This window comes from Mobula hypostoma, chromosome 19 (assembly GCF_963921235.1).
Source record: "Mobula hypostoma chromosome 19, sMobHyp1.1, whole genome shotgun sequence".
Classification (NCBI taxonomy): Eukaryota; Metazoa; Chordata; class Chondrichthyes; order Myliobatiformes; family Myliobatidae; genus Mobula; species Mobula hypostoma.
This window is the reverse complement of record NC_086115.1, coordinates 62,765,859-62,782,870: the sequence shown is the minus strand read 5'-3', so window position 1 is coordinate 62,782,870 and position 17,012 is coordinate 62,765,859. Positions and strand designations below refer to the sequence as shown.

General features: G+C 39.7%; 1 protein-coding gene across 8 annotated transcripts in view; it reads right to left on the bottom strand.

Annotated features, from left to right (window-relative positions):
• Positions 1–612: 612 nt before the first annotated feature.
• The window catches only part of eno4 (enolase 4), a 106,106-nt gene continuing 89,706 nt past the window's right edge, over positions 613–17,012 (bottom strand). For all 8 annotated transcript variants that reach the window (XM_063072038.1, XM_063072041.1, XM_063072042.1 and 5 more), the window contains 4 exons: positions 5,954–6,146; positions 4,073–4,140; positions 2,033–2,150; positions 613–1,416 (listed from right to left, as the gene is read on the bottom strand). In XM_063072038.1, coding sequence (XP_062928108.1) covers positions 1,328–1,416; positions 2,033–2,150; positions 4,073–4,140; positions 5,954–6,146 — 468 coding nt within the window. In that variant the 3' untranslated portion in view covers positions 613–1,327. The remainder of the gene's footprint in view (positions 1,417–2,032; positions 2,151–4,072; positions 4,141–5,953; positions 6,147–17,012) is intronic.

The window sequence follows — 17,012 nt, the reverse complement described above, 5'->3', positions numbered from 1 at the left end:
ATGCCATCAGGTTGGAGGATAGCAGATGGCATATAAGATTTTGCTCTTCCATCCTGAGGGTGGTCTCATCTTGGCATAAGAGGAGGCCATGGATGAACACAGTGGAATGGGAATTGGAATTGGAATTAAAATATTTGGCCACCAGGAAGTCCTGCTTGTGGCAGATGATGCATAGGTGCTCGAAAAAGCAGTGTCCCAATTTATGACAAGTCTCGCCAATGTAAAGGAGGCTGCATTGGGAGCACTGGATACAATAGACGACCCTAGCAGATTCACAGGTGGTGTTACCTTACCTGGAAGGACTGTTGGGGCCCTGAATGGAGTTGAGACATAAGATGTTTGGGCAGGTGTGGCACTTAAGTCTCTTGCAGGGATAAGTGCCTAGAGGGAGATTAGTGGGGAGGGAGAGATTCCTGTGGAAAGCGGTGGGGAGGTAAAGGTCTGTTTAGTGGTAGGATCCCTTTGTAGGTGGCGGTAGTGGAGGATAATGCGTTGGATGTGAAGGCTGATGGGGTGATAGGTGGTGAAGACAAGAGGGACCCTATCACTATTAAAATTGTGTTAAGTTTACACACTGTAAATATGAATAAACTTAATGTAAGTTTGATTTTAATAGGGAATGCAAAACTATAAGATCTGTTGCTTGTTCAGTATAATAAATGAAGTGTATGATATTAGAATATGGAAACGCATTTTCTAATCACAGTTCATTCTTAGCCTGCATATATTGCTGCAAACATTGATTTCTGATGATTATCTATCAAGTGCAATGTGCAACTGGTACTTAGTTAATGATAAAGGGTTTCATGTAACTGAAATAGTTGTGCAGATGAATAGTTTTATAACGTATACACAATCAAAGACACTTAAAACACTTAAGATATTAAGTCACCATTAATTGGTTATGATTATACTGAATTGACACAAACCATGCAAGATTGCTTTCTAGAAACTCGGCTTATGTTTGTCTTAAATGTACTTGAAAACCTGATCAATGGTAATTAATGCTAATTGGTTTCAACATGAAATGACAATGGAACTTCACTCAGAAACTCCTCCAGTTTAATAGAGGGAAAATTCTCTATTTTAAACTGTTTTACAAAGTTATAAAAATATTGTATTTTGTAGTGAATTAGCATTGCCTTCATATACTGGGTGATTACTATTAAGAATGTATAAAAATATTAACTGCAGTATCAGCTGAAGTAATTTCTACAATCACCTCATATGTGTCATCATTAGTTTGGGACAATTCTTCACTTGTCTTCAAATAAAATCTTTTGACGATGAGGTTACTGCTTCAAGCCCTAAACAATATGCCTGTAGTTCAACTTAGTTGCTTAGATTGCGTCTTTTCTGGATCAAGATCTTTCTCTTCTTCACGAATGACAGGAAATTGATGTTGAGGTGATTGACCTATTTTTAAAAAAAAAGTTAGTTAATTAGGGTTCGTCAAAATTATACTTTGAATTTATTGTTGTGTGGTATTAGCAAATAAGAAATAAACACCTAAATTTATGTCAGATTTTTAAAAATATACCAAACCAAATTACTAATGAGTTCATAAAATTTCTTACATATTTAAGCTACCATTTATATGCTACAATTTTCACTCACTATTTCACCATTTAAATAAACATTAGTTTATAGAGAACACACTGTGAAAAATAAAATAATTCAACATTTACAGCATTTGGAGAATGAAAAGCATTATAATAATGCCGGCTTTCAATTTAGGGGATGGTTATTGATGTGAAATACTAAATTCGGTAGTACAATAATGAAGTGATTGTAGATATAGCCTCCTGATTGAAGACAATTGGTATTTATGTACATCCAGTACCATTAAGTTGTCAGTTACATGGACCAATGCAGCTTTTGGCAAATGCTTTCTTTTCTTTTGGACAGAGTGTGATTTGCTGACTCGTAGGATTCTCATTCCCTCTAGCTGCGCAATTTCTGTCACTCCTCCCATAATCTTTGTCTCCCATTCTCTGCAAGCTGAAAAGGAATAAAATGAAGCAGCTCATACCCAATGCTCCCCTCTGAGCCAATTCTTCTTCAATGGCCAGCAGACGGTTGTATTTTGCCACCCGCTCTCCATGACATAGACCTCCCAGTTTGATGAACCTGGCCCCTAGACCAACAGCCTGAAGGGAATGAAAACCAACAAATGTGGTTAGTTTGAAGTTTTAGGAATTGAAATAGACAAAAGCTGTTAATGATGTTGGTGGGCGGGAGAGGGGGGAAGTGTAGTGGAATTCATTCGAAGAAGTTTAACAGTGTCCAGCTTAAAGTAAGTATTAACAAATAGAAGAACTGTTGTTATTAGCATGTATAATTTGTATTGTAAAATAAAAAAACACATTAAAACAGGAAAGGCTTGTTCATTATTTTTCACTAGAAGCATAAAGGATATGGACAGATATTAGTTCACTGAAAAGCACAATGCATGGAAATAGCAGGGTAACTATCTATTCTTTGCACTTAAACCTGATTTAAAAGCTTACCACAAAATATTTTCTTTACAAGTTCTAAAATCTTTTACATAAATGTGATAAAAGTTAGAGTCCTAAATAGGTCTAAAATATTAACATAGATTATGGGTTAAACTACAACTTCTGAATCTGAATTCAATTGTTAGCTAAAACGGAAAAAAAGTTTGAACAAAGTATATGGTAATTTAGATCTGCCATTTGAAGAATTCTGATTGTACGTGATTTAACTACCATTTTCACCTTTACTACAATGATGTTTGAATTTCAACTGTATTTTCCCTGGTTGTTGTAAGAATAGTAACGACATATGGTGCTGCAATTAATTAGTTCTATAGATTTAAAACAGCTAAACTAAACTGAGCTGCAAGATTTAACTGAATGAGTTATTTGTAAGAAAGTTGCTAATTATATTCTATGAAGTTAGGTCATAGTGAATTGAATTGACTTTACTTCTTACATTCTTTACATACATGAGGAGTAAAAATCTTTACGTTACATTTCCATCTCAATGTACAATCATAGTAATTTATAATAAACAGAACAGTTAATGTGATATAGAGTACAGACAAATCAGCATGAGTTCATCAGTCTGATGACCTGGTGGAAAAAGCTGTCCCGGAGCCTGTTGGTCCTGGCTTTTATGCTGTGGTACGGATTCCTGATGGCAGCAGCTGGAATAGATTGTGGTTGGGATGACTTGGGTCCCCAATGATCCTATGGGCCCTTTTTACACACCTGTCCTTGTAAATGTCCTGAATCATGGGAAGTTAACAACTACAGATGCGCTGGGCTGTCCACACCACTCTCTGCAGAGTCCTGCAATTAAGGGAGGTACAGTTCCCATACCAGGCAGTGATGCAGCCAGTCAGGAGGCTCTCAATTGTGCCCCTGTAGAAAGTTCTAAGGATTTGGGGGCCCATACCAAACTTCCTCAACCGTCTGAGGTGAAATAGGCACTGTTGTGCCTTTTACACTACACAGCTGGTGTGTACAGACCATGTGAGATCCTCGGTGATGTGGATACTGAGGAACTTGAAGCTATTTACCCTCTCAACCCCAGATCCACTGATGTCAATATGGGTTAGCCCGTCTCCATTCCTCCTGAAATCCACAACCAGCTCCTTTATTTTTGCGACATTGAGGGAGAGGTTGTTTTCTTGACACCACTGTGTCAGAGAGATGACTTCTTCCCTGTAGGCCACCTTGTTATTGTTTGAGATAAGGCCAATCAATGTAGTGTTGTTGGCAAATTTAATTAGCAGATTGGAGCTGTGGGTGGCAATACAGTAATTGGTGTATAGGGAGTAAAGAAGGGGACTCAGTACGTATCCCTGAGTGGCTCCTGTATTAAGAGTCAGAGGGTTGAAAGTGAGGGAGCCCACTCTTACAACCTGCTGGTGATCTGACAGGAAGTCCAGGATCCAGCTGCACAAGGCAGGGTCAAGACCGAGGTCTCTGAGCTTCTTGTCGAGCCTGGATGGAACTATGGTGTTGAATGCTGAACTGTAGTCCAAGAACAGCATCCTCACATAAGCATCCTTCTCCAGATGTGAAAGGATATGTGTATAGCTTACTATGTCAGCTAGGCTGTTGTCAGTGGTATCTTCTTCTGTCAGACCTGGTATAAATCTGCAATCATTGTCTGAAATGTTAAAAAAAATTTGATTAGTTAAGTGATCATTTATTTTTAATCTTTTCCCCCCCAAGGCAGATTACCTGGAATTTCATACACATCATTCTGATTGCCAGCTGGCTTGTTGAGAATAAAAGTTGGGAAGTCAAAATGCAGCTGTATAAAATTTTGTTTAGTTCTTTTTGGAGTATTGTATCCATTTCTGAAAAGTGTAGAAGCTTTGGAGAGGGTGCAGAAGAGTTTTACCAGGATTAGAGAGATTGGATAAATTTAGTTTGTTTCATCCAGGGCATCAGAAGTTGAGAAGTGATAGAAGAAAAATTAATTTTTGAACACAGAGAGTGATAGGTGCAGTGCCTGGAACATGCTGCCATGCGGACAGCAACATTTAAAAGGCTTTTAGATAGGGGCATGAACAGGCTAGGGATGGAAGTATAGAGACCATGTGCAGACAGATGGGATTGGTTCAGATTGCCATCATGGCCAGTAAAGATGTCATGGCCAAGTGGTCTGTTCCTACACTCTGCACTTTACTGTTCTATGTTCTATAAGGTCTGTCTCAACTAGACTTTTAAAACAAACAATCATTTCCGGCAAAGCAGCATTTTCATTGCACAATTTCCAATCTATCCTGCTGCAATTAGTGTTCACGATTAACTTACTCTACTTTGGAGAAAGCAAAAGCAGCTTGGATATGCAAACATGAGGAATTCTGCAGATGCTGGAAATTCAAGCAACACACATCAAAGTTGCTGGTGAACCCAGCAGGCCAGGCAGCATCTCTAGGAAGTGCTACAGTCGACGTTTCAGGCCGAGAGCCTTCGTCTCGGAGGGTCTTGTGGAGCACTTGAGCTCAGTCCTCATGGTGAGTGCATATGTTCCATTTCATGTCACTTTAAATCTCAATCCCATTCCTATTCCAATCACTCTTCAGCCTCTTCCATCCTCTCAGTGAAGCCCAACATAAACAAGAACAACATCTATCTACTACTGCCTATTTTTGAATGTTTTCAAATGAGAATTTTTCTTCTTCAGGAAAACTGCTGTTTCTTCGTTTGCCATCATGGTTATGTCCCTTTTTCATCTGGTTTCTACGTTATGATTCCCAAATGTTCAGAACGCAAGCTCTTTGTCACCTGATCTTGTCTTGACCAATCTGCATAAAATTTTTAATCTCACTCACCCACCAACCACCCAAAGCCTGCTTCCTCAAGATGATTTGAAAACTGTACCCTTTCAATCTTTCTCCAGTTCTGAGTAAGGATCTGTGCTCTGAAATGTTAACTGGTTTCTCTTTCTACAGATGCTGCTTGACTGGCTGAATTCTTCCAGTATTTTATGTTTTTACTACAATATCCCATTCCCAGATCCTTCATAATCTTTACTGAATTATTGGGATTGAAGGCATTCATTTGTTTCTAGACATCCCCTTGATCTTGCCCATCTAGTTCTGTAACTTCATTCAACCCAGCCCACTCCATATAACCAACTTTTCTCAAATGTATCTGAAATGATTATCCCACTGTCAACTCTATTACTATGTGATTTTAGCCCACTCTCAAAAACAAATGTTTACCCAGTTGTACCTTTCTGCAGCTTTAAACAACTTCACAAAGCTCAGTTCTTCAAGGGTATTTTCAATCTCATTTCACTGTCAACTTGGAAGATTTTCTATTTAACAGATTCTGCGTGAATTTTGTTATAGTTGACAGGGATATTGAATTATTTTATGAACAGAAATGGAATGCAGCAATTTCAATGATAATTATTTTAAAAGTAGTGACAATAACTTCAGTATATTTCTAGCTCATAAATAACATACCTTCCAATAATTTTGCAACATGAATTAAATTTGAAATTGTGGTTTGATTGGCATGTTTCAATACCAGACCACTGCATTGATTCGCACCCAGGCCATCTGTTAGGAGCTTGTCTATTGACCTTGAAGCTGCATCAGCCAGGATATAACATCGGGGACTAAGAAGACTACATAGTTTATTCCACTGTTCAACATCCTGAATAGGAAAACAAATAGATTATTGTTTTGGTGCTAAATATATAGATTTGTTTTTTTAAATTAACTCAGATAATTAAATAACAATATTTCATTAATTTTGTAGTATAAATGCAGTAAAGCATTAATGTTTCGAAGGAGGCTTAACAAAATTTAACAGTGTGCTACATGGTATATTAAAACTGATGCAAATGGTAGTGCTGCTGGTTCATAGAGGCTGGTGGTGGCTTGTTAATTGTAGATGATCTGTCTAGAAGGGATGCAAACACAAGAGATGAATAAGGAAAGAAAATAAATAAAGGCTTCAACTAGAACCATCGTACTATAGAACACTACAGCACAGAAAACAGGCCATTCGGTCCTTCTAGTCTGTGCCAAAAAATTATTCTGCTAGTCCCATTGACCTGCATCCAGTCCATAACCCTCCAGACCTCTCCCATCCATGTACCTATCCAATTTACTCTTAAAACTTAAGAGTGAGCCTGCATTTACCACGTCAGATGGCAGCTTATTCCACACTCCCACCACTCTCTGAGTGAAGAAGTTCCTCCTAAACCTTTCCCCTTTCACCCTAAAGCCGTGTCCTCTCATATTTCTCTCTCCTAATCTAAGTGGAAAGTGCCTATTCACATTTACTCTGTCTATACCCCCTCATAATTTTGTAAACCTCTATCAAATCTCCCCTCATTCTTCTACGCTCCAAGGAATAAAGTCCTAACCTGTTCAATCTTTCCCTGTATCTCAACTCCTGAAGACCCAGCAACATCCTAGTAAATTTTCTCTGCACTCTTTCAATCTTACTGATATCCTACAGTTAGGTGACCGGAAATGTACACGATACTCCAAATTTGGCCTCACCAATGACTTGTACAATCTCCCCATAACATCCCAACTCCTATACTCAATATTTTGATTTATGAATGCTAGGATGCCAAAAGCCGCCTTTACAACCCTGTCTACATGTGACACCACTTTCAGGGAATTATGTATCTGAACTCCCAGATCTCTGTTCCTCTGCACTCCTTAGTGTCCTGCCATTTACTGTGTATGTCCTACCTTGATTTGTCCTTCCAAAATGCAACTCCTCACACTTGTTTGCATTAAATTCCATCTGCCATTTTCTGGCCCATTTTTCCAGTTGGTCCTGATCTCCCTGCAAGCTTTGAAAGCCTTCCTCGCTGTCCGCAATGCCTCCAATCTTAGTATCATCAGCAAACTTGCTGATCCAATTTACCATATTATTATCTAGATCATTGAGATAGACAACAAACAACAATGGTCCCAGCACAGATCCTTGAGGCACACCACTAGTCACAGGCCTCCAGTCTGATAAGCAATCATCCACTACCACTCTCTGTCTTCTCCCACACAGCCAATTTCAAATCCAGTTTACAACCTCTCCATGGATACCTAGTGTCTGAACCTTCCGAACTAACCTCCCATGTGGGACCTTGTCAAAGGACTGACTAAAGTCCACGTAGACAACATCCACAGCCTTTCGTCTACTTTCTTGGTAATCTTCTCGAAAAACTCTACAAGATTTGTTAAACACAATCTACCATGCACAAAGCCATGCTCACTATCCTTAATCAGCCCTTGGCTGTCCAAATACTTGTATATCCGATCTCTCAGAACACCTTCCAATAACTTACCTACTACTGATGTCAGGCTCACCAGCCTGTAATTACCCGGTTTACTTTTGGAGCCTTTTTAAAACAACGAAACAACATGAGCTACTCTCTAATCCTCCGGCACCATACCCATGGCTAAAGATATTTTAAATATTTCTGCCAGGGCCCCTGCAATTTTGACACTGAGTCTCTCTCAAGGTCCGAGGAAATATCATGTCAGGCCCGGGGGATTTATCTACCCTTATTCGCTGTAAGACAGTAAGCACCTCCTCCTCTTCAATCTCTATATGTTCCACGACACTGCTGCTTGTTTCCCTTCCTTCCATATACGCTATGCCAGTTCCCTGAGTAAATACTGATGCAAAAAAATTGTTTAAGATCTCCCCCATCTCGTGAGGCTCCACACGGACAACCACTTTGATCTTCTAGGGGACCAATTTTGTCCCTTACTATCCTTATGTCTTTTTGCCTTCCTGATTTCCTTCTTTAGTATTTTCTTACATTTTCCATACTCTTCAAGTACCTCATTTGTTCCTTGTTGCCTATACCTGCTATACACCTCTCTCTTTTTCTTAACCAGATTGCCAACATCCCTTGAAAAACAAGGTTCTCTGTGCTTGTTAACCTAGTCTTTAATCCTGGCAGGGACATGGAAACTCTGCACTCTCAAAATTTCGCCTTTAAATGTCTTCCACATACTGAACACATCTTTGCCAGAAAACAATTTATCCCAATCCACTCTTCCTAGGTCTTTTCTCATTTCCTCAGAATTGGCCCTTCTCCAATTTAGAACCTTAACTCGAGGACCAGACCTATCCTTATCCATAATTAACTTGAAACTAATGACATTATGGTCACTGGACCCAAAATGATCGCCTACACATACTTCTGTCACCTGACCTGTCTGGTTCCCTAATAGGAGATCAAGTATTGCATTCTCTCTCGTTGGTACCTCTACCTATTGATTTAGAAAACTTTCCTGAACACATCTGACAAACTCCATGCCATCCAACCCTTTCACAGTGTGGGAGTCCCAGTCAATATGTAGAAAGTTAAATCTCCTACTATTACAACTTTCTGTTTCTTACATCAGTCTGCTATCTCTCTACAGATTTGCTCCTCCAATTCTCTCTAACTATTGGGCCATCTATAATACAACCCTATTAGTGTGGTCACACCTTTCCCCTTCCTCAGCTCCACCCATATGGCCTCTGTAGAGGAGCCCTCTGGGCTGTCCTGTCTATGCACAGCTGTGATATTCTCCCTGACTAGTAATGCCACTCCTCCCCATTTCATCTCTCCCCCTCTGTCATGTCTGAAACAACGGAACCCCGGAACATTAAGCTGCCAGTCCTGCTCCTCCTGCAACCAAGTCTCACTAATAGCAACAATGTCGTAATCCCACATGTCAATCCACACCCTAAACTCATCTGCTTTACCTACAATACTCCTTGCATTGAAATAGATGCACCTGAGAACATTTCTATCACATACAAACCTTTGATTACCGTCTATACATGCAGTCCTCACATGACCTTTATCCTCCTCCAACTCACTATCTGCTCTAACAGTCTGGTTCCCCTCCCCCTGCAAATCTGGTTTAAACCCCCTGGGCAGAACTAGCAAACCTACCCGCAAGGGTGTTAGTCCCCCTCCAGTTCAGGTGTAAACTGTCCTGTTGGAACAGGTTCCACCTTCCCTAGAACAAAGCCTAATTGTCTAGAAACATGAAGCCCTCCCTCCTGCATCATCGCCTTAGCCACATATTTAGCTGCATTTCTAGCCTCACTAGCACCTGGCACGGGTAGCAATCCTGAGACTGCAACCCTGGAGGTCCTGTCCTTCAACTTTGCACCTAACTTCCTAAACTCTCATTGCAGGACCTCCTCCTTCTTCCTATCCACATCATTGGTCCCTACATGGACCATGACATCTGGCTGCTCACCCTCCCTCTTGAGAATACCGAGAACTCGATCCGAGATATCGCAGACCCTGGCACCAGGGAGGCAACAAACCATCCGGGATTCTCGATCTCTCCCACAGAACCTCTTATCTGTCCCCCTAACTATCGAATCTGTGAGATATAAAACACTGCAGTTGTGAAATGAAATCAAAGAGAATGATGTAAATGCACATTAGAGCGGACAGGATCCATGGTGAGAGAAAAAAAGAGTGAATGTAACAGGTTGATGACCTTTCATCAAAACTGGCCCATTCTGGTACAAATAATTGAACTCAGTCTTCAAAAGTGAAGGCATCAAAGGTTGCTGGAATCCAAGATGTAAAAATGATAGGATTTGCAGCTCCTGCAGGTGCATTGGTGCAAGAAGGAAATGACCATTGGTAGGGGAAGAATTCTGGGAGGCACTAGTAACTTCTGGGAAAGCTAGAAAACATGGAGAAGATGTACCTAGTGGTGGTCTTACATTGAAGGTGATAGAAATTATAGAGAATGTGGTGGAAGGTGAGGACGATGGGAACTTTGTTCTGGTTGGGAAGAAAGTTGGTGAGGTAGAAATGTGAGAACAGAAATGTTGTTTTGAGAATTCCATCAACACCTTTGTTAAGGAAGGTGACTGCTTTGTAAATGCTGCCATTCAATCCACTGAAGGTGAACCCGAGTTCCTAGTCACTTTAATGAAGCCTAGTGTAAGCTCAAGGAACAGAATCAGTATAGTACAGTCCTCATAACCCATTTTCAGGTTAATCTATCTTAAGCTTATTTCTTCTGAAAAATGATCAGACTGTAACAATAATTCTTTGAATGTAGAACAGTATGGCACAGGAACAGATCCTCAGCCCAAAGTGTTGTGCCATACTAACTAGGATAGCGAACCCTAATTAAACTAATCCCTTCTGCTCAGCGTTTAACATCATCATTCTTACAGTCCTGATGGAAAATCCTTGCACTGGGGCAGTTCCATTTTCTTGACCTCAGAAGCCCTATTCTAGTGGTAGGAGTGATCGTCAGAATTGGAGACCACCTTGGTTGCAATGGATGGCCATAATTGTAGTGCCTTGCCATCTCCCTCGCTCTCTGTGGAGTGCTGCAGAACTGCCTTCCTGGCTATTGGATCTCAGTGGTGATCTCATCCGTCCAGTCCACCAGAACTAACTTCTTATGCTGGGGTAGGCATTGACTACATTTGTAGTGTGTGATAATGCATGAACACTCCTCAGCAATTTTCCTCTCTTTTTGCACTACTTATTTAATTTATTTTTATATAAATACTTCTTATTGCAATTTATAGTTTTTATTATGTATTGCAATGTACTACTACTGCAAAACGACAAATTTCACGACATACATATGCCAGTGATATTAAAGCTAATTCTGAGATAAACGGCCTCCTTATTGGAGGCTGATCAGAAGAGATTCACTAGCTTAATTCCTGAGATGAAAGGGGTTTCCTGTCATACGTGACTAAAAATGTTTAAACCTATAGTCACTGCCGTTTAGAAGAATGAGGGATGATCTTATTTAAATATATGAGATTCTAAGCAGACGTGATAAAATTGATAACCGAGCTGTTTCACCAGGAGGGTCAGTATATGATAGTTACAAGGTGTGGCACCATTATTCAAAACTGAGATGTGTGGGAAAATCTTCTCAAAGAAGCTGGTGTATCTCAGGAATCCTCTATGCCCATGGGTTGTGGAGATGCAAGATTCAGATTTGAAGCCTGAGGCAGATCAGCCATAATCATAATGGATGACAGGTAGGCTTGAGATAAGGTGGCCTACTTCTGACTCTGATTTGATGTTGTAGTATAATGTTTTCTCTGATATTTTTATTTCCCTCCTCTCTAGTCACCCATTCCCTTTTTACATCCCTTTCAGATGAATGACCTTCAGATTGTAAACCTTTAACACCCTCCATCAGCCATCAGTATCAGCACTGTTTGTCTCCAGCTTATCACTGTCATTCTCTATCTCCACCCTCCCTGTATATTAAAACATCCTTACTTCTTTTCCAAATGTGACACAATTCTCAGGAAAGATATTTGAATTGGTTAATTGTTCTCTGAATAATTGCTCCCTGACTAGCTGAGTGATTCCATTATTTTCTCTTTATTTAAGAATTCAAATGAGATTAAAGTTATGAGACAAGGTGGGAAGCCATCCAAGACAGTATTTAATTACATTGTTTATATAACTATTTATTCATTTTTCTTTTGAAATTAAACTATGAACTTCCGATTGCCTGACGCTTTAAATCTTCACCGTACCTCACTCTCTTTGTGGCCTCCTGCACTGTTACAATGAAGCCCAATGCAACTTCCAGGAACATCACCTCTTCTTCCATCTGGGCATGTTGTAACCTTCTGGACTCAATACTGACTTATCTGTCATCCACCTGTGATATTAGCTCAGCTTGTTTGTTCCAGTCCTCCCTCTTTTCCTCTGAGAGTGGAAGACATGCCCGGTTTGACCTGTCATTGGCTCTGCATTTTGCAATTCCTACATTTTTTAATCTATGTTCTTACTCTCTAATTGTTTCCATTCTCTCATTGACCAGATGACCTTGTTTACAGTTTACCTCCACAGTCATCCTAGTTTTATCCAGAGACTTCGATTCCTCTGCACCTTCCCTGCACACCATCAAACTTCAGTTGTCTCTTTCCTAGTTCTGAGTCTTTGGCTCTCTTTCTGTTTCCAATGTGCAGCATGACCACTTGAGTAGAAACATAGAGAACCTACAGCACCATACAGACCCTTCAGCCCACAAAGCTGTGCCACACATGTCCTTACCTTAGAACAACCTATGCTTACCCATAGCCCTCTATTTTTCTAAGCTCCATGTATCCATCCAGGAGTCTCTTAAAAGACCCTATTGTTTCCGTCTCCACCACTGCCACCGGCAGCCCATTCCACGCACTCACCACTCTCTGCGTAAAAAAACTTACCCCTGACATCTCCTCTGTACCTACTTCCAAGCACTTTAAAACTATGTCCTCTCATACTAGCCATTTCAGCCCTGGGGAAAAGCCTCTGACTATCCACACGATCAATGCCTCTCATTATCTTGTACACCTCTATCAGGTCACCTCTCATCCTCTGTCGCCCCAAGGAGAAAAGGCCAAGTTCACTCAACCTATTTTGACATAGAAACATAGAAAATAGGTACAGGAGTAGGCCATTTGGCCCTTCGAGCCTGCACCACCATTCAGTATGATGATGGCTGATCATCCAACTCAGAAACCTGTACCAACCTTCCCTCCATACCCCCTGATCCCTTTAGCCACAAGGGCCATATCTAACTCCCTCTTAAATATAGCCAATGAACTGGCCTCAACTGTTTCCTGTGGCAGAGAATTCCACAGGTTCACCACTCTCTGTGTGAAGAAGTTTTTCCTCATCTCGGTCCTAAAAGGCTTCCCCTTTATCCTCAAACTGACCCCTCGTTCTGGACTTCCCCAACATCAGGAACAATCTTCCTGCATCTAGCCTGTCCAATCCCTTTAGGATTTTATACGTTTCAATAAGAGCCCCCCCTCAATCTTTTAAATTCCAACGAGTATAAGCCTAGTTGATCCAGTCTTTCATCATATGAAAGTCCTGCCATCCCAGGAATCAATCTGGTGAACCTTCTTTGTACTCCCTCTATGGCAAGGATGTCTTTCCTCAGATTAGGGGACCAAAACTGCACACAATACTCCAGGTGTGGTCTCACCAAGGCCTTGTACAACTGCAGTAGTACCTCCCTGCTCCTGTACTCGAATCCTCTTGCTATAAATGCCAGCATACCATTCGCCTTTTTCACCGCCTGCTGTACCTGCATGCCCACTTTCAATGACTGGTATATAATGACACCCAGGTCTCGTTGCACCTCCCCTTTTCCTAATCGGCCACCATTTAGATAATAATCTGTTTTCCTGCTCTTGCCACCAAAGTGGATAACCTCACATTTATCCACATTAAATTGCATCTGCCATGAATTTTGACATTTGTTTTTCTGACATCTTCTGTATTTCTGACATTTTCTGTTTTTATAATGGCAGTGGGTTTATTGGATATGAAATTGAAAGTTGTACATGAAGTTCAGGGGTTTATTATAAATGTAAAATTGTTACAGCTTTTCATGTTCAGAGCCCAAAAACGCTTATTAAAGTAAATCTATAGCACAAAAGTGGATGTGATATTCTTAAATGTAGAGGAGCATCTGTGATTAGCTTTCATAATGGAAATGCTACTGGAATTATCTACTAATTTTTCCTGTATTTAACAGCATACACCAGGTTAGGTCTGTAGTATAAGTAACTGTTCCATGGTTGGACGATGTGGCTGTGTTTGGCTAGATCAGAGATTCCCAATGGGGGTGATTACGTTTACTAAGGAGGCATTAGGGGAAATAGAAGTTGGGGGGGGCAGGAGCATTCAAGATTCTTGGGGGGGTGGTAATTTTTATTTTAATTTAGCCCTATTAATGATGGATAAATATGTACAATGTGATCTCTATGAGTCTGAAGGCAGTGAAGCCTTGAATTTTATTCTTGATAAGAAACAGAAACTGCAGAAAATGCATCAATACAATGTTACATACCTGGAGTGTGGTTTTATTCCGTTCCCGTTGGATCAGTGACGACCCATGTGTCTTATTTATAATGCTGTACTGTCTAATGAAGCCATGGCACCATTGAGATTGCAGGAACACTTCCATAAAAGATACCATAAAAAGGCTACTTACGGTATTACTCAGTTTCAAAAGATGAAAGGAGCATTTGAAAAGTTTTGCAAACACAAATCAATTGCCAAGAGAGCTAAAATGACCCTGATGGTGGTCTCATTGCTTCTAATAGCATTTCCAAAATGATAGCAACATCCGGAAAATCTCATACAACTGGTGAAAGATTAATAATGCCTGCTGTATCAGAAGTACTCACCACTATCTTCAAAATGGATACCAATATTTTAAAATCAATTCCTCCAAGTAATAACTATAGCTCATCATACTGATGAAATGAATGAAGACATTGAGTAACAACTATGCACAGAACTACAAAAAAACAAAATTTGGGATACAACTGGATGAGCCAACTGTGTGAGACAAAGAGGCATTGCTAATGGTATATGTACAGTTTATCAAAAATGGAGGTTATGAACAGATTCTTTTCATAAAATGTTAAAAACAAATATCAACAGAATCTATCTCCAATGAGCTCAAAATGCATATTGAGGATAAAAGTATTCAGATTTGGAGCATGATTTCTGTGCAACAGATGGAGCACCATATATGACAAGTCGCCATGCCGGTTTAGTGGCATTTATGAAAAAAGTGATTCCAAGAATGTTTGCAATCCATTGTGTAATTCATTGTCAACACTTGCAGCCAAAAGCCTTAGCCTGTGACTTTTTTTCAAGCATGACTCTTGTAATATCTGAAATTAACAAAATTAAATCTCATCCATTAAATAGCAGAATATTTTGCCAGTTATAGCAAGATAACAATGAAGAGTTTGAACACTTGCTTCTTTACACTGGAGTACGCTGACTGTCAAAAGGCTGCTGCTTAAAATGTTTCTCTGATCTTTTTGATACTATGGTTAAATGTTTTCTCAAAGTCGACAACAGCTTGGGAATCAAGGTTGAACTTCTACGCGGAAATGTGGCCTACCTAGCCGATCAGTATAACAAAATAAACGTTCTAAATATGAAACTGCTGAATGAGAATTTCAATTTAATCCAGGCAAAAAGTGCAGTGTCCACTTTTAATTGGAAATATATAAGCAAAACATTGGGAGAAGAATGTTCTCACAGTTTTCCTGCATGGAAAGTATGGTACTCTCTTTCACAGACAGTGATTTGTAAAAGTACTGCTTATACCCGCAGTTGCTGAAGGATTTTCAGAATCAATTCAAGGATTTGAATGATCTGGAAATTACGGACTGCATAATTAACCCAGTTCTTTGCAAGGTGGAAGAACAGGAAGAGAGTTTGTAAGAAGAAATTGTCAAAATTCAGAATGACGAAGAAGCAAAAATGCTTTTGAAAAATGTTGGCTTTTATGGTAGGTGGCTACACTATCATATTAAGTTCATGGTCTTTGGAAAAGAGCCAAACTGCTCTTCATTGCATTTCTATCCTGCTATCTTGTTGAAAGAGGCTTGTGTAGTGAACCAGATACTCACAAAAACAGGTTGGGCATTGTTACACGTGGGGACTTTTAAGACTTTTGCTGTCACAACTTGAACCAGATATTTCAACTCTTGCGGAGAATCATCGAGCTCAAAAATCACACTGATATCGAAACTGCTGTATGGTGCACAGGTACTGTGTAAGCCAGTTTTAAAAACAAATAAAAATTTACAGCAGGATTATTGTTCTCATGTTAGTTTATGGTAGACATGTTTTTACACTATGGGTGTGCCAGAAAGTATATTGTGTTGGCAAGTGTGAAGGTGCTTTAGGGAGGTATTAGCAAGTACAAAAATGCTTTAGGGAGGTATTGAGCTAAAAAAAATTTGGGAAACACTGGGCTAGATGGTCTTTAGCATCCCCTTTAATACTGTCCTATTTATACAGAGGTTCCTTCATATTCTCTGCTTTCTATGAACAAGTCTTAATTTACTTGTTTTAGAGCCTTTCATGGCTTAAGACATTACAGAAAATTAAGCGCTCTTGAAGTGTAATCGTGGTTGTATTCTGGGCATTGAGCATCCAATTTGAGTAGGCAGAGTCTCAAATTAACAGATTACTTGTATTTATTGCTGTTGTTGAAGGATAAATATTAGCAATGGATGAAGAACCTCCCTGTCTTCAGAAGAGTGTCAGGGAATATTTCATGTACGTGTGAAGGAAAACAAGGGATTTCAATGTCTCAGCTGTGGGATAATTCCTTGTAACCCCACTCATCATACATCCAGAGCTTAGTGTAAATCCACAAATTTTTATGACTACAAAATGGATTTATAGAATAGTCCTACAACTAATATATCTTTGAGATTGAGAACATTAAGATTATATAGGACAAAAGGCTGTTTTGATTTGGTCCTTACCCAATTAATTCCTTAAAGTGCTATCTTGAGCCATTTCCATAAATCCATGCTCCTTTTTTAGACATTTTTCATTACTTTAAAATGTTCTCTCTCCTTCAAAAGCTACTGTAGATTCCCTTTCCAGCAGTGTTCAAATAAAGGATCTCTTAACACTCTGCATTAAATATGAAGTTGATGACTGAAAATTTTTAATTCGCCCAATCAAACATTGAGAAGACTGAACAGTTATCTTCAACCCTA